Source organism: Triturus cristatus, chromosome 4_2 (genome assembly GCF_964204655.1).
Source record: "Triturus cristatus chromosome 4_2, aTriCri1.1, whole genome shotgun sequence".
NCBI lineage: Eukaryota > Metazoa > Chordata > Amphibia > Caudata > Salamandridae > Triturus > Triturus cristatus.
In genome coordinates this window covers 66,735,482-66,759,332 of record NC_140586.1, presented here as the reverse complement: position 1 = coordinate 66,759,332, position 23,851 = coordinate 66,735,482, and the positions used below count along the sequence as shown (strand labels likewise).

The 23,851-nt window shown below is 44.8% G+C and overlaps 1 protein-coding gene across 8 annotated transcripts in view; it reads left to right on the top strand.

The window, feature by feature from the left end:
* TMEM205 (transmembrane protein 205) overlaps positions 1–23,851 on the top strand; it is a 133,966-nt gene that overhangs the window by 95,682 nt on the left and 14,433 nt on the right. For 3 of the 8 annotated variants that reach the window (XM_085600535.1, XM_085600531.1, XM_085600532.1), the window contains 2 exons: positions 15,116–15,178; positions 15,810–15,934. In XM_085600535.1, coding sequence (XP_085456661.1) covers positions 15,835–15,934 — 100 coding nt within the window. In that variant the 5' untranslated portion in view covers positions 15,116–15,178; positions 15,810–15,834. Of the gene's footprint in view, positions 1–13,511; positions 13,651–14,310; positions 14,406–14,670; positions 14,692–14,798; positions 14,884–15,115; positions 15,204–15,809; positions 15,935–23,851 lie in introns of those variants that run through there. The other 5 variants (XM_085600533.1, XM_085600537.1, XM_085600538.1 and 2 more) reach the window with 5 other exon arrangements.

Sequence of the window (23,851 nt, the reverse complement as noted above, 5' to 3'; positions counted from 1 at the left end):
ACACCATGTAGGAGACATTTCCGTCAAAGCAGAAAGAAAGGGCAGAGGACACATAAAAGGCGAAATTTCAAAACTAAGGGACTTGTCCACCAGCCCTGTCACTGAAACACACTCCTTTTTAATTTTCAATGATGTCATTTGCGATGTCATCAGTGAAGACTTTAATGATGTCATAGAACATGTAATGAGTGATGAAATATGTGAGGTCATAAGCAGTGCATGGCGGGGGTGCATGTTATAGTTAGCTCTGCTAACTATAACTTAGAGCTAACTATAACTGGTGATTTTTTTTTTAAAATGTTTTATTCTAATCTTTAATGTTGTCACTGACAATGTTGCCACTGACATTTTCACTGGAAACAACAGAGGTTAAAGTAACATTACAGTTCGGTGATTATGTCAGTGACAACATTAAAGTTTTGAACTACAAACACCATAGAAATTCACGCAAAAGTTCAAAAGGGGTAATGGCCCAGTTTGTTTAGTCAAACTTGAAATCAATCTAAATTTGTGACGAGCCCCTTATCCATGGTGATGGGAAACGCCTTGCCCATTAGTTCAGAAAGTAGAAGAAAAGCACCAGGACAAGTAGGTGAATCATTAATTCTTCGTTGGAAATCCAATTCAGAGACCACCTAGGTCCTAACTATGAAATAAGGTTGGAAACTCATCTTCTCATGAATTCTCCAAAGTTTATTTGAGGTATGCAAAAATACGATAGTAGAGTTCTTTTTATGCACAGCCAACAGGTGTTTCGCCTCCTGTGGCCCATGAGCAAGGCTTTTTTCAAGGAGTAAAATCGATTTGTCATATAAGGTCAAGCACTATCGTATTTCAATTGAACACTCTATAATGACCAATTAGCACAGGAAAATAAGCTTGAGTCAGTATGGAGGAATTACTTAGATGTAGGCAGAGGAAATTCACATTCGTGATCTATCGTCCTTGTCCATTTCTGTTGGCAGGCACCAGTTATAATGATCTCATATAACTAAAGCTCATGCCCTAATCTAACTATAACTCTCACATTGTCAGGCACAGTTTTGTCAGCAATAATTTAATTGCAAATGTTGCAGTGATATTATCAATGGATGTCATAGAAGATGTCATGAGTGATGTAATATGTGCGGTAATTAGCAGTACATCACAAGAACAGAAGTTATAGCTACCTTGGGGCACGAGTTATAGTCACCAGAGCTAACTATAACTGGTGAATTTCAATGGTCTTGTATGATTCAAATATTACATTCTCACTGAAATTCAGTCCTAATTGTAACGTTACTTTAACCTTTGTTTTTTTCAGTGAATTTCTAAGGTTTTTTTCTAATGCAGAGTAAGATAATATTATCATACCTATAGCGTCACTTTAACCGTTTAGTTTTATTCAGTGAATTTCTAGTTTTTTTTTGCGTAAAGCTATATTTCATTACCACACGTAAAGCAAACCCCACGCTGTGCATTGCCTTTGGCCATGTGCAGCTTGGTTTGACCACATGGACTGGTCGCCACAGTCAATCCCCCTCCCCTTGGGCACCCAAACCCCTTCCCCTCGGCACCCAAGCCCCCTCATTACGTTCCTCCCCCTCAACACCAAAGTTCCATCCCCTCGTTACCCAAGCGCCAATATATAAATCAGATGTATCATCTTTATCCAAAAATTAATATTAGTCAAATGTATATTTCAATAATACAATCATTGCAATGTTTATTAATATTGATTACTCAAAAATATGTAATAACGTTTTATTAAGCTACATATCAGTGTCTCTTCTTTTTACATAGTTTTTATTATTACATTTTGGAGAGTGAAAAATTTGAAAATAAGCAGTCAGAGATTCTGTTTTTTCTTGAAGAAGAAAAAAAATAAAACCAACATATCTCTGAGTCTGTCTTTTAACATTTTTCACCCCAAAAAGACAATCGTAAAAACAGCCACAAAATGGCCTTTTATTTCGTTACACGTCCACAAACCACATCAAATGCAATCATACAACCAGCCCTTAGGTGACACTGCATTCTAATACTTCAAAAAAAATTATATGATAAGCTCTCCTGGGGTCATGGTTTCAATGACCCAGGAGACTTGAGTATTTTTCTAGTGTTTTGCCGGGGCAGCTGCAGAACGTCCTGCATTTTCCCTCAACCCCCCCCCCCCCCCCCCCCCCCAACAACATTTAAAAAATTGGTGGTGTCCCTTCCCCTTCTAGGGACATCACCAAAAAAGAAAATGTAAATAGCCCTCGCAGAGCATTATGGGGCGCTCCTTGAAGGAGCAGTGACTAATAAGTGAGCGGCTGCTGCTGCTCATTTATTGTTCACCTTTTTGTTTTTGATTTCATGTTTCTGGGTGTCACGGGACACCCACAGGTTGTTTTTTAAAGTATACAGGGCCTCAGGTGGAGCCCCTGCCAATTCTTTGCAAGCTGCACAGGAGATGGCATTTTGTTTTTATTTACTGGTTGCTTCAGGGTCTACCCAGGGTACCCCAGACAATTATTTCTATGGGGGGACTGCAGAGGGAGCCCCAGGACCCCTGTGGCCCAGCCTGCTAAATGCTTCTGCAGGAGCCAGCATTGGCATCTTTTAAATTATTTGTAATTTGTTGTACGGCCCTGGGGTCCCCCGAATTCTTTTTAGACTTTGGGAAGGGACCTCGTGCCCCCCCCCCACCTCGCATTTGTTTATGGCATGGGGACTGGGACAACTGGGCCTTTTTGGGCTTGGGCAGGGGGCCATGTGTCACCCTTCCCCTAACATATACACCACCCCCCTCGGATCCTTGTTTTGGCCCACACCAGTGGAGGGCGTTCTATGAAAAATGACAGGAGCCCGCTTTTTTTTGTTGAGAATTTTACAGCAGATTTGTGGATCCTCTGCAAATGTGTGCCAAGTTTTTTTTTTTTTAATGGAATTTTTAGCTCCTACCCTGCTTGTTGTTGATGACCCTGTTGGGAGTGAACTTGATTTAAGGGACACTGAATGTGTACAAAAGATTATTACAGAAAAGTGTACCTAATCACAAGAAAACAATATATCAGCTTGGAAGCGATATATTGACGACATCATTATGCTGTGGACTGGGACTGAGAATCAACTGATGTCTTTCTTGTCTTGGCTCAACTCTTGCAGTACGGACATCCAATTTACCCTAACTCACAATAAAGATTCCATTCCGTTCTTGGATTTAACATTAGAGGAGGAGAATGGTAAAATAATAATGAATCTTTACAAAAAACCAACTGACAGAAACACCTTGTTACAATATCATTCACACCACCCTAGGAACCTCAGGGATAATCTCCCTTACGGACAATTCCTGCGCCTACGCCGTAATTGTAGCAGAAGGAAGGACTATTTTAAGGAGTCTGATATCCTCATTGTCAAATTAAGGGAGAGAGGTTACCCAAAGGGACTCCTCAACAGAGCCAGAAAGAGAGCCTGGTATAGACCCAGGGAATCCCTGCTGGAGATACAACCCAAGAATCAAGAGATGGATAAGTTGGTATGTGTTACCACGTTTAACACCCGCAGCAATGAGATAAAGAGGGTGATCAAGAAATATTGGAATTTAGTTGGCTCGGAGATTAACATGCCCGCACCCCCTTTATTTGCTTTTAAGCGTGCTAAGAATATCAAAGACCATGTGGTGTCTTCGTATTTAGAACCACCTAGACACTCTGACACTAGATCATTACTCAGTCTACCACCCGTAACTGGTCATCATAGATGTAGTAAATGTAAAGTATGTCGATACACTGTGCCTGGAAATAATTTTACACATCGGGGTAAAACATACAGCCTTGATCAATTCACGAATTGTAATAGCCAAAATGTCATCTATGCAATCAGATGCCCATGTTCCATGATTTATGTAGGACAAACGACCCAGAAAGTGAAGAACAGAATCCAACAACACACAAGTAGAATAAAATGCAAGACACAAGGTGCTCCCCTTGTGGAACATTATACCACTATGGGTCACACTCATGAACAAATTGAATGGTGGGTTATTGAAAAACTTATTATCCATCAGAGGGGCGGTAATGTGGCTAGTTCCCTCAACTACAAGGAATGTCGTTGGATACATACCCTTGAGGCTGTTGATCATGGGCTCAATGAGCATGAGGAGACCTACATTCAAATGAATAGATTGTAAGTTTCGACTGTATACTGTGAACTTACCCCCACACATTTGTTTTGCCTAAATTCAACTGTCTTTCAACGTTGAGCTTAACATGTGATCAAAGCTGTATCCTATTGTTTCCCAATTTGGCTTGTTTTCCAGACAAACTACATTAATGTAAATATGTGAGCTTGGATGGATCTGGATGGATAACGCCTTCGATTCCCCGCTCATGGAAGATTTAATGCTTCCTTGCGCCGCGTTTTCACTAATGTGTTCCACGGGTAATTGTGTGAATTCCTCATGCAGTATAAATACTGTTTATAAAACATTATATGTCAACATCTATGATACGATTACACGTGTCAATGTCTTTATTGAATATATTCCCTAGAGAAATATCTTTTGTGAATCAGTTCACAATAAATCGGGCGCTGATATTTTTCATGCGGAAGCGATGTATAAACATACATGAGAATAACTTTCCAATCCCTATTCTACCCAGGCCCCTTTTTTGATGTATTATTCTGTTTTCCTAGTTGGAGATTACACTTCTAGCAGGTCATTCTGGGACCCCGGTTTGCCTTGATTCCAGGGCCTTGGAGATTCCGCATCCAGTTCACGTTTTTCGAATAACACCTGACTCAGCCTTAGCCCACGATCCATGTCGTGTTTTCGATTTGGCTGACTCAGATTTTTCGCGCGCGTTTACTTAAACAGCTGATTGTATCTCCAGGTTCGGCTCTTTGTTTGTCCGGACTGTGAGAGATTGGAAGCGGATTCATTCTGCTCTAAGTAAGTTATGGAGCATTTACATGTAGGTCATAGATGCACGTTTTTCAGCGGCGGGCATTATTCACTCTGTGCTGCTTTTGTCCCTGTTTTAGTCAATTTCAGAGCTTTCGATTGTAACGGGTTGTTGTAGGGCGTAAATGCACGTTTCTCAACCGAATCGTTTCGGTTTGTTCAATTTCATAGCTTCACAATATAGAGGCCACGCAAACTCGAATACTTTGGTTGCGTATTGGCAGTTTGAGTATGCCATTTATCATGACGTTACTAAATTTACTTAATTTACGTTCATGGGGCACTGTAGACATATGCATCAGCCCGCATAGGATCTTGTCATCATTCTGTGAGTTACCATTTATTGCTGATACCAGTCTAAGGATGGTATCTTAGAATCAGGCTCAGACCTTGATAGTGCATTTAAGTTTATGAATAGGTGGCTATTTAATTTAATTTCTTTGTTTACTATGCCACTAACGAAATCTAAAATACGTTTGTTTGTAGAAATTGTTGATCGCCTTGACGGTACTTGTCTGCCCTGCGCAGGAGCTTCGTAAGGTATGTGTCGGCTATAAGTCACCTTACGGACTATGACTATATAGTATATCATACATGATAGTTAATTTGCGTTATTTATTGCAGGAAATTTTGCCATGTCGCAGTGATATTTTTGATTGCTTTCACCGTATGCGACACAAGGATATATATTCATACAAATTGATTCTTAGTCCTCAGGTGAGCAGTAGCCACGTAATCTCTGTAGAATAATTACTAAGACACACACATAACTTTGAGTTTTTGATTATATGTTCTGTAATTACAGACTGACCGGTTGTTGTTGTCCTGATGAAGACCCGTCTTTGATGCGTATAAATCTACACGTATTCCTAGGGTCGAAACGTCGACGTTATCTATCTGATTGATCCATGCAATTCCACCATTGAAATATTGAATAATACATATTGTGGTGTTATATGCTACGAACCTCGGATCATCATTCTTTTAAAGTGTTTTTTGTCTAAGTATATGTTCATGATGTCAATTTTATGTTGATTGTTTATGTTATTGTACACTATTGATCACTAAATGTGTTTATGTATTGTCTTTTGGGTCAGTTCTATATTGCAATAACAATCATGTATATTTAAATATATTGAGAATGAAAATCACTTTGCGTTGGTTAGAGTAATGTTTGTTATGTGTGTGTGTTTTCTTGTGATTAGGTACACTTTTCTGTAATAATCTTTTGTACACATTCAGTGTCCCTTAAATCAAGTTCACTCCCAACAGAACCAATTTTTCCTTTTCATATACGTACCCAGGTTCTGAGGGTTACTGGGTTACCCCATTAAATCTAAATGTTGTTGATGACCCAGCAGCCAATCAGATCTCCGCTTGAGATCTGTCTGGTCCTAGAGAAAGATTTTGAGCATTAATTGCAGATTTAGACCAAATCACAAATGCACTCTTTCTGGACCAAGTACTAGCTTTCTACCGAATTTGGTGTAAATGTGTTCAGCTGTTTGGTCTAGCTGTGTATAAAAGTCCTATAGTAAAATTAGTGGGGGGAAACGTGTCGTAGGACCTTTCTTTTTCTCGGCCCCCGCTTGACGGCTCCTCCCCGAATCTTTCCAGTTAGGTGCTGAGGTGGAAGAACGTTTTGTGGAGAAAATAACTTCCCACTGGAAGGTGTATATATATATGTGACAGTCGCCACTTGGTAGTTCTAGTGAGGTCTGCTTTTCCACAGGAAAAGCATTTTTTGTTACCCTAATAACTTTGACTCTGACAAACTTCCCCTGTAACAATGGAGAAAGTCTTTGTCCCTTTCTAGCTTGGCTTGGATGGCACTGTGCTAATCCTGTGCTTAAAACTCTGCTAGAAAATGGACATTTGAGGTGAGCAGGTTCAGAGTGTCGCTGGTGTAATAGCGTGCTCCATATAAAGTAGCTTCTCTCCGCCTAAACTTGGGAACTACCTGGAGTAACTCAGTTCATATTTTACATGCATATATATTATAGATGTACTTATTATTATGATTTTATTTTTTACTGAAAATATGGTTAAAGGGACGTTGTTAGGTGAAAATGTCAGTTAAAACATGTTTTAAACAAATGAAACCACCAAAATTCACCGGTAATAGTTATTGTAGGAGAGTAGGATCTGCTTCACATGGGTACCCCCACTTTTTGCTGGTGTTTCACTGTTTTTCGACCTTAGTCTGGCTGTGGCCCTGCTAATCAGGACCCCAGCCTAGCTGCTTCCTCTCTAAAATGGTTTCCATGTACATTAGGTACATTTCTAATAGGATTCTGGAGTGCCTTATAAGCCCCTAGTATATGATATACTATGTACCTAGGGCATAGGTACCTCAGAGGCCTACCTGGGGCTGAAGCATGTATTATGCCACCCCTGAGAAGCATTCCAAAATGACACCACAGGTCTGCTACTGCAGCCTGGGTAAGGTGGTGCTTGCACCCCTTACAGTGGTATAGGCTACCTATATCACTACCATTGCACACAGATATAAAACCTATACGTCACTCCTATGGCAGGCCTTAACAATCCTGAAGGCACAGTGCTTGCTTTTTATGTGAGAGGGTGCCCCTGCATGAGCAGAGCCACTCTGCAGCATTCGGAGTACCTCCTCTGATGCTGTTTGTGGTGCAGCCTGACCATATACTCTTAAGTGCATTATAACCTCGTGGTAAATGCTAACTTTGGGATGGCTGCACGGAAACATGTCGTGTTTGGTGTCATACACTTTGGAATACTATCCCCCCCCCCCCCCCCCCCCCCCCGCCAGGGTAGCATTCCACCCTTCTAGAGGGAGAGACATGTTCACATTGGTCTAACCCGGTAAAGACTTTCTACAGCCCTGGCATCACAAAATGGATGCCACAGACACGGGTCTGGCCTCCTGCTGCTGACCGAAACTCCGGCAGGGGAGGCCTGGACAATAGGTTTCCTGCCGCAGGGAGGTGTAACCACCTCCCCAGACAGGCAGATGTGTATTGGGGCTGTGCGGGAGCACTCTCTGGTGCTTTGAAGTACTGCACTGGAGGCACACTTGGTGTCCCTGTGCATAGTCCAGTTCAAACCGATTGCAGGGGCTACCTGCCCCTGCTCTGGCGTGAAACTGGACAAAGGAAATGGGTGTAACCACCCCTCTCTCCAAACCCTCCCATAAGTGGGTCCCTAGAGTATGTCCAACCCCCAAACTTTGTATAAGTATGGGAACCCAGTCCTTGCGACTTTAGATTACCCTGGACGAAACGCTGCAACATATATCCTGGACCTTCGACGTTCTACTTTGACTAGAAGACTGAAGAAATCTCCCTTGGGGTCAAGGAGTGACTCCCCTGCTTGGCAGGCACCAAAGAAGCAACTGACCGGTCTGCATCACTGAAGCTCCCGCCAGACGCCGACGTCTTTACATCACCAGAGGTGGCTTTCTAGACTTTCCTGAGGCTACCCTGAGTCCACAGCAAAGCTGAGGCCCGTGGCTATCGTGGGTGACGTGGAACCGTGACCCCTGGACACCGTGATCTTTTGCTGATCCATCATCTTCCTGGTCTTCCTCGAAGTTGTGCTTTGGGCTCCGAGTAGCCCCAGCCTTGAGCACCTCCAGCACCGAAGATTTCTGGCCTCCCCTCCACGAGTGACCCATGGGCCAGTTTCCAGTGCGACCGCTCGAGGCTCCTTCGCGATCGCTAGCCCGTTGACTAGTAGGTCCCCACGAAGGCAACTCCTCTTCTGATTGGGATTTCCTGGTTGCTCCAGACGTGCCCCGACTTACCCTCGCTGGGTGAGTGCCCCAGACCTTGCTGGTCTGCACCGACGTCCTTTCTCTGAATCCAAGTGACTTGCTGTTGCCAAGGCTTGTTGGGTCCAATCTGGTCGCCGACACCGTAGCACTCGACAGTCTTCGTGGGACAGCTCGAATCCAGCTCCTGGTCATCATCGGCGCCTCCTGGACCTCGTGGCTGAAGAGTCAAGACACCCCTCAACTCACCTGAAGCACCCGACATCTGTGATCATTGGTCTATCGTGCTTTTGGTCACTGGTAAGTGACCCAGACTCTGTCCCCTCTGCTTTCAGGTTCCTTCCACCCTAGATCCGGGCTTGGATCTATCCGGACACTTCTCCTCTTCACGACAGCAGCACTTCCTGAGCAGCTTCCATTGAAAACAGCGACGCAACCCAACACCATTTGACACCTATGCAACCGGCTTCCCTGGGTGAGGTAACTCGAGTACTCCGGTGCTCCTGTGGGTGTTGGCCCTAGACACCTCTAGGTCCAAAAGGGTTCGCTCGTAGATATCTTCTAAGTGTCCTTAAACTCTAAATTTCCAACTGCGACATTCCCCATAGAATTAAACGGCGATTCGCGGCTGTGTTCTCACACTGCACGGGTCCTCCGTGGGTCCCCTGTGTCACTACCTTGGGTGGTTCCTTGTGGTCCAAGCACTTCTACAGGCTCTAGGCCTTGTGTCTAGCTCAGTCGTGGTTCTTATACCACTTTATTGGTATACGATTTGGGACGCCCCTAGGGCCCAAACGTGTATTTGTGCTATTACTGTTGATTGCTGACTTGTATCTTAAGTACTTCGAACTCCAGTCTCATAAAGAGACTAGAGGTTTGTGTTTTATCTTAAATACATATATTTTTTTAATATACCTGGTGTGGTTGTCCTTTCATTTGGTCATTCAAGAGATTGTAGACTGGTAAAACAAGCTGCTTTACATTCCTTCAAGACTTAGCCTGAAGGCTGCTCTCCATAGCTACCACTAGGATAGCTTTCAATAAAGTATTTACATAAAACAAGAGGTGCACCACAGATAATTGGTAGACATGAAAGTCCTTTGTCGTTAATTAATTTTCTTCAACAGTCATACCTTATAAACATTTTATTTTTCAATTTAAATAATAATTTCAAAAAACATGAGCAGACAGTTCGTATGACTTTACAAAACAGACCAGCCGACGCGTTTCGTCCTGAAACAGGACTTCTTCAGGGCTGTCGAACAATAAACAGAAAAAAATATACATATAAATAACATACACATAAAGAACATATACATATTATAAAAAAACGTATACACAAATATAAACACCATAAGTATAAGCTCCATAAAAACAATGACAAGACAGAACGACATTATTTCCTAATAGTTAGAAACACTCATTTCAATTACAAGGTACATTTAAACCTAATAATCATTTTGTTTACACCTACAGACTTAACTTAAGGCATTCCAAATAATGTATCACATTACAGTCTAATCAAAGTACTACCACATTTGCAGGACCAGATCAAAGAGATATGCCTTTATTTTTGAACTAACAAACTTAAGACAAATAAAGACAAACACAAATAGGTAACAAAGATACCAATAGACAAAAACCAAACAGGAGGAACAAGATGAGGGAAAAACTAACCTACCACTAGAATCGTATCGTCAGATGTAGAGGGACGAGTCCTCATGAATTTCTTCTAGTTCTTAAGTTGAGTAACGTTGGGAGACGTTTGGGCACAAAATGTCATTTAACAAAATCTAAGAAACGCCGTTTTCTTGTGAGTTATATTTGGTTTTTTAGGTATATACCATTTACTGAGTTAATTTCTGTTCTGTTTCTTTTTACTTTTCTAAGCATCATGATTGACCCTAGGTGTTCTACTTTCTTTCTTTGCTCCTCTCCCCCTCCCCTTTTTCTCTATCTTAGATTTTGTTAAATGACATTTTGTGCCCAAACGTCTCCCAACGTTACTCAACTTAAGAACTAGAAGAAATTCATGAGGACTCGTCCCTCTACATCTGACGATACGATTCTAGTGGTAGGTTAGTTTTTCCCTCATCTTGTTCCTCCTGTTTGGTTTTTGTCTATTGGTATCTTTGTTACCTATTTGTGTTTGTCTTTATTTGTCTTAAGTTTGTTAGTTCAAAAATAAAGGCATATCTCTTTGATCTGGTCCTGCAAATGTGGTAGTACTTTGATTAGACTGTAATGTGATACATTATTTGGAATGCCTTAAGTTAAGTCTGTAGGTGTAAACAAAATGATTATTAGGTTTAAATGTACCTTGTAATTGAAATGAGTGTTTCTAACTATTAGGAAATAATGTCGTTCTGTCTTGTCATTGTTTTTATGGAGCTTATACTTATGGTGTTTATATTTGTGTACAAGTTTTTTTATAATATGTATATGTTCTTTATGTGTATGTTATTTATATGTATATTTTTTTCTGTTTATTGTTCGACAGCCCTGAAGAAGTCCTGTTTCAGGACGAAACGCGTCGGCTGGTCTGTTTTGTAAAGTCATACGAACTGTCTGCTCATGTTTTTTGAAATTATTATTTAAATTGAAAAATAAAATGTTTATAAGGTATGACTGTTGAAGAAAATTAATTAACGACAAAGGACTTTCATGTCTACCAATTATCTGTGGTGCACCTCTTGTTTTATGTAAATACACTTGGATTCCTAAGGGAATAGGCATTTCAACAGTGGGTGCCACTGAGTGTGCACACGTTTCTCCCTCACACACAGGGTCATTATAGACAGAGTGATAGTAGGTTAGGTGCTGGTCAAGTGAAGGTTCCACTGTTAGTCCTTTTTTCTTAAAGCTTTCAATAAAGGTTGTCTTTAACCTATAAACCATAAGGGGTTGTTTGGACTGATATAGGGTGCCCTCTATAACTAGTGGACAGCATATATCAGGCCAACTTCTCATAGTTGTTGCACGGAATCTATATCTTCTGCCCTAAAGTAACTAAAACTAGACCCGTAAACTTTGTGGAGGGACCCGTCTTGCCCAAAAAAAGTATTTGATGGCTCCAGTGGAGCAAGCCCAGCCCACGTGTGGTCTTCTGGGAGCCAGCGCGAAAATAAGTGTGTATATATATATAAATATATATATATATATTTTTTTTTAATCTTTTTTATTATTACAAGTAGCAAGTAGACCGCTAAAGCTGTCTGGGAAGACTTAAAGAAGATTGTATATGCACACAGGTAAACACTATATAAGGAATTACAAATATGTATACAATTGTGGTTTTCAAAACAATTCATAGCCCTGCTTTAGAGGGTCTACCAAGGAGCAGAGCAGGTCTTCTACCCCCAGGGTTTGTCCGAGGAAGTAATCGACTCCAGAACCTTTATGTACTGGTGTAATCCGTCTGATTGCATGTAACACGAGATCTGTCAATAGGCTTTTACTCAATGTTCGTAAAACGCCTTTCCATTATACTTGCAGGGAACTCCTGAATCCGCCCTTGAGCCGCAGGTGGAGGGTGAGCCTCTCTTGTAGTGCAGGGTGATCTGGAGACATATGTGGACTGAAAATGTTACTTATTCTGTATAAAAAATGTAATAAAAGATATTCCGTTCTCTCTCGGAATTTGAATGGGACTCATTTGGGAGCCACATACACTTAACATCCGGCACCCCCCATCCGGCGCACAGTAACACACCCTCTCACATGTACCTGCTCTCCCACTTCCCTTCCCTCGCTGTCTTTCGACCCCTCTCTCCATAGCCCTCCCTCTCTTTCACCTTATGTCTGTATCACAATTATACTTACGTACATAAACCTTAATATCACATTTAATTACAGTGCTGATTCTCATACCGAAATTATCCTCTGCCCCTTCTATCTCGCCGCTCTTTACCAATCCCTCTCCACCTCTTACTCCCCCTCCACACCACCACTATATTGCACCCATCTCCCTCTCTGTATCAGCACTTACATTTCCTCAACGCCCGCTTTTATCTCCTGTTTACTCTCGCTCTCATTGCCCATTTCTCCTCTCACTGTCTATCTCCATGCCACATCTCCCTCTTACTACCTCCATTCTCTCTTCCCACCCTTCGAGGCCTATTGACTTTAACACGTTGTTCCCCCACATGGGAGGGGGGGGGGGGGCGCGCTGTGATTAGCAATAACTTACAATTTAAAAACCGCTTCTGCCCAGTTCCTTGTGTGTTCAGCTTTCTGGCAGCAATAAAAATGCCAATATCACTCTTGTGATTAATGTTCCTGCTCGAAACAGAACTAAGAGGTTTGTCTAGGGGCAGTTTTGGCTCACCGTATGGTAGCGCAGAGGGTGAATATGCCTGCAACAAAGAACCCATACCGTGCAGATCACAGATCTGTATTTTATGTGGATAGGTGAGTGGATTACTGCTCTTTTCACAGAGATCATTTTGTCACAGCGGTTCATAAGATACAACCCTAATAGGGAACAGTGACTGTCATGAACTGTTATCACAGAGCTGCATGCAAACTGCATAAAACAGTTTAGGCTGTAGTGTGTTTTTTCCCCCTGGTGTTTCATAATCTATTCCTAATGTTGCTAAAAAGGAACCCTTTTGGGTAGATCTACATTCTGCTTTAAAACTACGGAAATGAATGTGGAAAGGGGCTATGGAGAGATGGGGGGCACATTGCCCCGGGGGTAGTGAGGGAATCCGAAGAGGAGATCATGGGGCGGAGGGGGCGCCAAAATGATTGTCGCACAGGGCGTCACCCGCGCTAACGCCGGCCCTGACCAAATGCAAACTTGGCAAGGGTAGCGCATTGCAGTGACTCTGCACTTTGTGGAGCTGAGTCATAACTTGTTGCTGTGGGCAGTGTGTCCCCTCCCCTTCTTTTTCCCAACTCCTCCTCTCGCCACACAAGCTCTGTGAATAAACAGGTCCTGCTGCTATTTTGGGTGTCAGGAATCCGGAAGGTAGGTGTAAGGTTTGTAACTGTGAGAAAGAGAAGCTGTCCTGTGCGTAGAAGACATGCCCCCCTTTAAATGCTGTGAGGGATGGGGGAGCCTATCTCTTTTAATATTTTCTATCACCTGCCACCTTCTCCATTCGCCGCCTACCATCCTCCCTTCTTCGTCACATTCCATCATCCTCCTCATGCATCTTTCACCCCTGCCACAGCCTCATCTGCAGTTCCTCCTCCCCCTGCTTCCTCCATTCCTGCACCTTGCATCTCCACTACCTCCCCGCCACTTCCCTCGCCGTGCACCCACCACCACCACTGCCCCATCTAATATGCCGCCTTGTACCTCCACCTCGCTACTCCCCGCCCACCTCATTCCCCTCTACCCCACACGGCTTCGAACACTCCGATCCCGCCCGTGCTTGGATCTCCAGCCCCCTGCCCTGGAGTACTTGTAGCTGCACTCCCTCCCTCCCTATCTCTCCTCCCCCTTCTGAGCCCTAACGAGCCCTCCACTACTCCCATCTACCCGCCTCCGTCGCACCCAGGGCACAAGTCCTAAAAAAAGAAGTGGGGGGACGCTGTCACCGGAAGTGACGTCACGATAGGAATCTCCTGGGTATTCGTATGTAAAAGAAGTGGGGGGACGCTGTCACCGGAAGTGACGTCACGATAGGAATCTCCTGGGTATTCGTATGCCTTTAGATGAAAGGTGGTCTGCACCCTACCTCGCGGAGGCTGCGTTTAATCCCCCCGCAGTGAATGCAGGTAGATGAGCTCTGATCTCGCTCCAGAGAGGCCAAAGAGTGAAGTCCAGCTTTTGGGCAGGGGGGACGGCGTCCACCCGGTAAAAACCTGGTAAAATAAGTGGGGGGACGCCGTCCACCCGCGTGGTACCCCGACTCGAGCCCTGGCGCACCCTACTGCTGCTCTGTCGCCCTACAATATCTCCCCTAATTCACCCCTAATTCACCCCATCTCCAACCATTCACCACTGAGCCCTCACCGCTTCCATAAGCTGTGCGAATCCCAACACCTGGCATCAGCCCTTCAGGTCGCTGCACCGTTACTAAACTGACCCCCGCACATACTGTCACTCCGTGGCAACCCTACCCTATCTAGCGTTTGCATTAAGGCAGGTGTTCCCGTGAGCTAGTGTCTGTACGTTAGGTTATAGCCCTGCATAGATCGGTAACCTTGAGCGAGAATCGGTCGGTGTGCGTCAGGGGCGCTTTGGTCGAAGGAAGTAATGCAATGTCTCCTTTTTAGTCCTCTACCTGTGAGAAAAAACTGCCCCTCGCTCGGCAGTAGGAGTGAATTTGGTGATAACGCATTTTGTTATTGCTAGTGATTGCCATAATTGTTGTACTATATATAGACCCGATGACTGCAGAGATACTTTTGGGAGAAAAAAGAATGCACGCAGTACTAAATTACCTACGGCTATGCGTGATTTTTAATATGTCACTCCTTTCCAGCTGCAGCCCAGGACAACACAGTCACCTGTCTGAAATCACACCGTGCGTCCGCGAGGAGCTGAGGTAGGAAACTTCAAGCCTGGCAATCGTAAGTGGCGCGAGCAGCATGCCACCTGTCACTGTGCCGTCCTGGAACGTTCTCAACTGCGCCGAGCCACTGTTAGCTCTACCATCCGTCGACTGTCTGCTTCACGTCTAACTCACCCGTCTCACGGGATCTGCTTTAAGTACAACAAAGATTGTGCTTGCTTGTGTCTAGGTTGACGTCTGATGGGCACTCTTACACCTGGTGTCCTCAGGAAGCTCTGTTTCTTTATTCCAAACCTGTGTCCTTCGGGTTAAGTACACAAAGAAGTGACTTTCTTTTGTTTAGCTTGACTTGTCATGCAGGACCTATTTTTGCGCCCCCAAGATGCTGCTATTGCCACTTGTTTAGCTTACCCTTTCTCTTGTGACCACCCCCCCCCCTCCTTATCACGTAGGCTAAGATAATGGTTTTGTTTTGTGTCTGGCTCAGTCTGCATGGCAGTCTTTTCTTCATTCCTTGACTCTAAAAAGATATCTTAGTCACGCCTAATTTGTCGGATGCCTTAAATTATTTGTACCCCAAGCAAACTGGCTTTGTCTCATGCATAGCTGAACCTTTCATGTTGGGGCCTTTTCGATCTCTAAGGGGTCTTTGTTTCCTGTTTAGCTTTTCTGGACTTGAACCTGGTAAGATGGTGACTGAAGGGGAGCCGGCTGCCCTGGTGAAGGTCGTGCACCTGATGATCCTGTCCTCTTCGTGGGGCATGCAGCTCTGGATGACATTCATTGCTGGTAAGCACTGGTGCTTCTGAGACTGACCTATTTGAGTTAAAAAATGTAGGCATAAACCTAAAGATTCCACTTTTCCAGAAGAGCCTCGATCCAAACTTGAGGGCGTGGCTAAGAAGTCTATGGCCGCTGCCTGCAACCTCTGCATGCAACAAATGATCGCCTTGTTTAGAGTTTATACCCTACAGATTAACCTTGCGCCATCATTGCCACAGACTGATGCTAAAGCTCTGTCTGTAGTGGTGATCTCAGCAGGGGTTCCGTCAGGCCCAGTCCCTGGATTTGTTTTCTGAATGGGCCGTCCGTGCATTTGGGAGGGCCCAGTGTTCGCTCAATTTCAGGTCAATCTGGGGCTAGATTAAAGGCTTAGATTTACATCAAATGAGCTTCCAGAGAGCCAGCATGATACAAACAATGGATCCTGGTTGTATAACGAGCATCTAGGAGTTTATTTAGGATTAAGAGCAGATGGAGGTCTGTAATTATTGGTCCCAACCCTGGTAACTTCCGGCATGCTTCGTTAGGTCACCAGCACCACACCCAAACCTTGACATCTTCACACAAGAAAGCTTGACTAGCTGCTTCTTCTTTCAATTTGTCCACCATTTTATGATGTAAAGGAAGAGGTTGAGATTTACAGGTTTCAAAACTACTAAGGAATATAATGATGACTTCACCAGGAATTGCAATGAAAATACAAAAAATTGGAGTGTGGACGGAATGCTTGAATCAATCTTTAGCCACTCGGTCTGCCTCTCTATATGTTTTATTTGCCCACCATGCCTCCTCATATTGGACCCAGCCGTATGCAAATCAGCCTTGGTCCTGCTCCAATAACTTAATCAATTCAAAAATCTTTATTCTCGGTCATTTAGACCATCAAAGATAAAAATACATTACATTTGTATTTGTTAAAAAGAAAACTCTGAAAGTTAACAATGTTTTAAGCAAATTCAATCACTCAATAACCTTCAAAAATGTCATGATTCAAAACATTTTAAAAAAAAAACATTAAAAGAATCATAAAAAATACACCAATGTCTTGATACTTTAAACAGAGGCCCCCGCTTTCAGAATGCGAGATCGAACATACCACATGGCCATTAGATACTTTGATAGTGCAAAAACGATCGGGGGTGACAGATCAGTTTTGAGGATTCTAAACGCCGGCAAATATTTCCTAAAGCCCATGTTTCTAAGAATAGGTAAAAGCCAGTATCTCCTCGCTCTTTGGTAAGCTTTTCAAAAGAGAACCACATGTAGGTCATTCTCACAAGGGTGTGTGCAGGCAGGACACTGCTCTACCCCCGAGGGCCTGGACCAAGAGCTCGTGAAGGCCCTCAGAGGGAGAGATCCGTATCTCTATTGTAGGTATAATTTTCTTGCCAGCACAGGACCCATTCCATCCAATACACTTTCCATTTGGTAGGAATCTTTCAGTTGTATAAATATGTGGGTCAATGATCCCATCCGTGTATTAACTATACCATTTGTCAGCTTCGACTGGTAATAGAATTGTGAGAGTGCCTTTCGCGAGGTCCTCTTGCATGAGTTAGCAGGGTCGGTCCATAGTTCGGAGAGACCTAGGCTTTCACATATACTCCTTATATATTTTAACCAAGGAATATTAGAAATATTTGGTAAAGCCATAAACTCTTGGAGCTCTCTTCTATAATCTTCAAGATCCTGGCTACTCCATATTCTTCGCCAAAAGGCCAGGGGCTTCAGCCCTAACTCCTCGGCAATTGGCCTTAGACCTAAATCCAATCTCAGGGGAAGCAGTGGGGTGCTCGAAGGAAGGGCCACTAGTTGCCTGAGAAACCTGTTCTCAGTTGTTGTTAAATTATCTGCAGATACATGGCCCCAAAGCTCCGCCCCATATACAACTGAGCCCCGGGCTTGAGATTTATAGATCTGTATCATAGGGCCCAGTGGGCGATATATAGATTTACTCACCATTCTTAGAATTCCCCCCGTCTTCTGTGATAATTTCAAATTTGCCCTAGTCAAATGAGTCCCCCATGTCATTTTCTCATTCAGGGTAACCCCCAAATATTCAAATGTAGAAACCCTCTCCAATCGCACCTTGCCCAGGAGTGGGTTTGGACGTGTTGAAGGTGTTGGGTTCAAAATCATGAACTTTGTCTTGGAGGCGTTGATTTCTAAGCCCCTCTCAGTACAAAATTTCAGGAACCCATCCACTATCCTTTGAATTCCCATGGGGGATTTTGAGAGCAGCAGGGTGTTGTCTGCAAACATTACAGCAGGCACCCTGCTGCCGTTCAATTTGGGAGCGTCAATGTCTTTTAGCCCGGACAAATGGGCGATTACCCCGTTGACAAAGAGGCAGAACAGGGTAGGTGCTTGTACACATCCCTGACCTGCGCAAAATTGTCCTGGTGTAATTTAATCAGTATAGCCAGGATGTCTGGCGGGACTCCCATATCGCCCAGGACCTTCCAAAGTTTAGATCTAGGCACCAGGTCGAAGGCAGCCCGTAAATCCACGAATACCGTGTACAGGCTGCCCCCTTCCAAAAGCGCCGTCCTCCAATAAATAAGACCAAGGCGAAAAATTTGATCGGTAGTGGATACCCCCTTTCTAAACCCAGCCTGGTAAGGGCTCATAGTAGAGGTCTCCTCTATCCAATTCTGGAGACGGTCTAGAATAAGCCTCCCGAAGAGTTTTTGCGACACATCTGTCAAGCTGATGGGTCTGTAGTTGGATGGGAGCAGAGGTGAGCCTTTCTTAAAGATTGGAACCACCTCTGCGCCCAGCCAAGTACGAGGCACATCCATGCCCTTGAGAATCGCATTAAATAGCGCCAAAAAATAGGGGGCCCATATATCTGGCTCCTGTTTGAAGAGATCACCTGGGAGACCATCCAAACCGGGTGCCTTTCCCGCTGACAAGCCTGTTATAGCAAGCCGGACTTCCCTTATGGTGAATGGATCCCCTTCCTTGCAAATATGGACCGACGGGATAGTAATGCAACTGCCGTGGCCTGGCACCTCTGAATACAGAGACTGGAAGTGCTCCTGCCAGGTCTTAGAAGAAATATTTGGCTCTATTGCCGAAACAAGTTCCTCGGAGCCTGAGTTGACAATTCTCCAGAACTTCCGCGAGTCCATGGAGGCTAGAGCACTCGCAAGTTGTTCCCATTTGTTCTGATCCCAGTCAATCTTAGCGTTGGTAATTAGTTTCTTGTATTCACGTCTCTTGGTTTGGATCTCCGACCTACTATTGCGGTTCTTGATGCTCGACAAGAGATCTCTCCTTGCCCTGCGGCACGCCGCATTGTACCAGGTGCACTGGTTCCTTCCTCTTCCCCTCCTTGGACCATAATTAAATAGATCCAAAGATAGGGTCTTTACAAGTTCTTCATGGAGCAGCCAAGTTTGTTTATTATTGGCCCCTGTACTAGGTTCAATACTCAAAAGCGCCATTTTTTCCAAAATGGGAATAAAGCTATTATAGAGCCGGGGGAGTTTATCTGCGCCTGTTACTATATTTTCCCACTTAATTCTTCTCCTATTGTTTTCTAAAACCAGGTCAGGGTGTGTCTTATAAGGTTCGACTTCCCCACAGCCCCGACCGGGGAGGAGAAAGTCCAATTCTAGGGCGTTATGGTCGCTGTCTTCTCTGTCGGTGACCTTGAAATCAATAACATGCGACCATGAAGATAGTTGCACTAAGATGTAATCAAGTCTTGATTCCCTACCTTTCCGATTAAATGTAGGTTTACTCGGGATATCAGACTTGGCTCGCCCATTACAAGCCCTAATTCCATGTCTCAAGGTTAGGGCAGTAATCTGTACTGCCAGCGGGCTCCAGGCTTTTGGCGAAATGGATTCTATCGGTGGTACTTGCCATCTTGCCTCTTCCTCTAGACTTGCCCCATCTAAAAGACCTGGTAGGGGTTCATAATGTGAATTCAGATCCCCACCCACTACAAATGGGTACCCCCTGGGCAGTTCAGCTAAAAGATCTGTAAGTTTATCAATGGTAGGGGATTCCTGCGAGGTGGGAACCGGTCTCGAATAGAAGTTCACCACCGCTAGTCTACAGCAGTGGGACCATTCCAATAAAACCACTAGTATATCTTCTGAGTCCACTGGAAAGCGCGTAGCTTTGCATCCCAAATGGGCAGCGACCCATGTTTCAAGACCACCTGATGGGCGCCCCCTTCCCCCCCATTTAGCGGGAATAGAGAATACTGCGAAACCCTGTCTCGCATGCTCCTCTCTCTCCCAGGTTTCCTGGAACATACAAAGGTCTTTGGAATCAATGTATTCAGTCCATTCATTACAGTCAGACTTATTTCCCAAACCCGCCACATTCCACGATAATATTTTTAGTGGCAGTGGCCTATCACTCCAGGTGGTGTTAAGGGTGCAAATGTTCCCTTTGTCATTAGTCATAATCTCTATGTGTGACAGGGGGATACTTGTTTCCTCCTTTGCATTCTGAGATATATTACTGATGGAATTGCTCGTGGAGACATAGTGTTCCAGATCAATGGGGTATTCTGTTTCTTGATTTGTTTCATCCTCAGTCTCGTGTGCTACAGAATTAGACTTCCCACTGGAGTCTGTGGGCAGTCAATCAAACATGTCTAGAATGCTGTAGCTATTCCAGGTTGGAAGATAGAATTGCTGGTGGGGTCTCCAAGAAGGATGATTGTACTCGCCTACACCCCTGTTGCCTCCTTTCCCGTGGTAGATTTCCCAACCCTCTTCAGCCATGTTGGAGGTATGATGGGCTAGCTCCTCTCTTCGGAGGTTGGGTGATACTCTCCAACCTCTAGGTGGACCCCCGCCCAATCTCTCTGGGTGTGAGTACACTGTGTTGGTTTTGGGATACCCTTGAACTGTCTACTAGGGTGATGGAAAACTCCCCTTTTATCTTGGACTCCCCACCCAACCGATCTTTGTGACTGAGTCCCCCAAGTCTCACCTTCCCTGTCGTGTGTTAGGGGGGGTAGAAAAAAGAGAGGGGTAGGGATTGAATGGTGGTCCCCTCTTCATTGGCAGCCCATCCACAAATATAACGGACTGTCCTTTGATCTTTAAAGTTAACTATAACGCAGTCGCCGTTAATAGATTTTGTTAGACTGCCCAGCCATGGAACCCTTCGTACCATAAGAACGGGGCTTGATATACCTTCGGGAAGTGGTCTATAGGTGCATAGCCAATTAATCACCTTGTTTTTAAGGGACGCAGTAGATTCTTTGGAGGAAGCATTCAGTTCCGGTACCCCTACCAGAACAACAGTATATGGGGCTGCTTCTGGAAGGAGGTTTATTGGTCCGGGATTTGGCCTCATACTCGCTCCCTCTGCCCTTGGCTCCATATTAATCAGCGAGTCAATAGGGACGACGTTACTTTGCCCAATTTGGTCTGCCCTAATTGAAGGGGGTGATAAATGATTGAGCTGGTCCGCGTGATTTTTTTGGGCATCTGCCCTCGATTTAGTATTGGTATTTGTGGGCAAGGTGGATAATGCCTGCTGTGTTGTGTGTGTGGCACTTTTAGCCCGATTGATAGGCTGGGAGGGACCTAATTTTGTAACCCTATCGGTACCCTTTGTTCCACCCTTACTGGCTATTTTCAAATTGTCAGCTAGTTGGACTGTAGATTTTTCAATGACCACTAACCTAGCTTCCATTTTTATTAGCCTTTCCTCCAGTGGACTAAGGAGGTTTCTTATAAGGGTACCTATATCAGCAAGGGTGATATCCTCCTCAATTGGCTCAATTAAATTTAACTCTGGTTGGTTGCTTGTCTCCCTTGGTGGATTGGAGCAGATGGCCCCAGCTCTATCCATTGGGAATTTTTCCCTAGCATTCAGACCAGAGCTTCTTGTTATCGGGTTTGTGCAAGATTTTGTAGTAGTTGGTTTGCGCACACCCTTGGTCTTGGGACCTCCGCTCTTTTTGGGGATGGCTCCTTCCCTAAACCCCTTTCGCTTATTCGCATTAGCGACTCTGGAGTTGGTATTATCAATGTCTGGCGTGGGATTTAAATTAATAGATATGGGGTGGGGTTGTGCAGGCGGGAGAGTTAGCATGCTGAAATCAGCACAATCACTAGGGTCCTTTCTGCTTGACTGAGAAGTACAATTTAAAATATCCAGGGACCCAGAAAGATTGTTCATACCATCCACCCCTGTGTCCAACAGAATAAGTTCCGAGCTTACCACGGGAGATTTAGCCTGGGCCAAGGGGCCCATAGACGATCTCCGCACCCAGTCCAGCTCTTGGGATATTCGTCTTTCCAGGAGCGTGATGTCCTCAATTAGCAGTGACCCGGCTTTCACAAAGTATTTATCCAGTGTACCCTTAGATGTAGGTGCAACAGCCGTAGCACTTTTACTTCTTGTTTCGATTGACGACATCTTTGCAGGGAAGTGCCGGTAGCGATCCTCTGAGTCCGACAATGGGCTGGGGGGTCCAGGGGGGATGGCCCAGGCCCGACCTCTCCCGTCCTCTAACGGCCTCAAACGGCCCGCTCTTTGCCCGGTCTTCGCTCCGGGCGCGTTCCGCTGGCGCGTAAGGGCGGGGCACTTAAGCAGCACGGTTGGTGGAGAGAATGGGGAGGGGCCAGGAAGAGGACACAGGTGTGCCGGCTCAAGGCAACAGCGAGCACCCTGGTCCTCGCAGTCCCGGAGCAGCGGTGTAGTTCTACAGCCTCCCAAAGTTCAAAATCCGTCTATTTCAGCAGCCCCGAGCGTGGGGGAGACAGCGGCTTCAAGGTCCACCAGGTTAGTCCAGCGAGCAGCTCCCGCGAAGCGGGGGCCGCGAGATGTTATGTACTGAGTGGGGAGGGGCCGGGAAGAGGACACAGGTGTGCCGGCTCAAGGCAACAGCAAGCACCCTGGTCCTCGCAGTCCCGGAGCAGCGGTGTAGTTCTACAGCCTCCCAAAGTTCAAAATCCGTCTATTTCAGCAGCCCCGAGCGTGGGGGAGACAGCGGCTTCAAGGTCCACCAGGTTAGTCCAATAGCGAAGGAGAGGAATTGGAGAGTAGCATTATGCTGCTCTGAAACAGACTGCTGACTGATGTCCCTGCGTGAGGGCAGCACAGCTGAAGCAAACGAGCACTGGCAAACAGGTCAAGGGCGTAGCTTCAGGGGGTGTTTGGGGTGTTACACCCCACTAATCTATTTTCTGGTAAATAGTTGGGTACAGGTGCTTTCAGTCGGTTATGGTGAGGTGTCTGTTGGATTTCACCAGCAATTTGTAATCACACACACAGATAAAAAAAACACACACACACACACTCTCACTCTCTCCCTCTTTGTTTTAAAAGACTTCAAAAATGTTGGTTATTTTACAAAATATAGTTTTTTCTCTCTCTTAGTACTCTTACCAATCCACTTTTGTCTCCTTTTCTACTGCCCCTTTAGCCCCTTTGCTTGGTGTATAATATGTTTTAACATTATGTGCCAGGGTGATAGTTGGAAAATCTAATGCTCCCTGCCCCCCCTCCCATCTTACTGACCCATCTATGCCCATGGACCAGGTGTGCAATTCACGGAGCAGAGCTGTTGGACTCAGTAGCATTAGGGAGTCTCACTAAAGCAGTAAAAAATGTTTGGAAGTCGGACACGAACACAGCAGCTGGAAGGCTATCAGAGGATGGGGATGGCTGGGAACAGCAGCAAGGCGAAGAGGCAATTGCTTGGCAGATGTTTCCTTGGTAAAAAGCCGTGTCGGCTGCCTCGGAACAGGGGTGGTGGTGGGGGAGGGGGGGTTGGATTAAAAAAAGATACAAAAAATAAACTTGCCTTTCGCCACCTCTCATCTGTCCTCTTAGAAGACTTAGATGAAGAGCAGCAGATGGCTTGTAGCACCGGAAGCACTCAGGCTCCCGTACTCTCCCAGCAAATTATGACACTGCATGGGCAGCGTCGTCATTGGT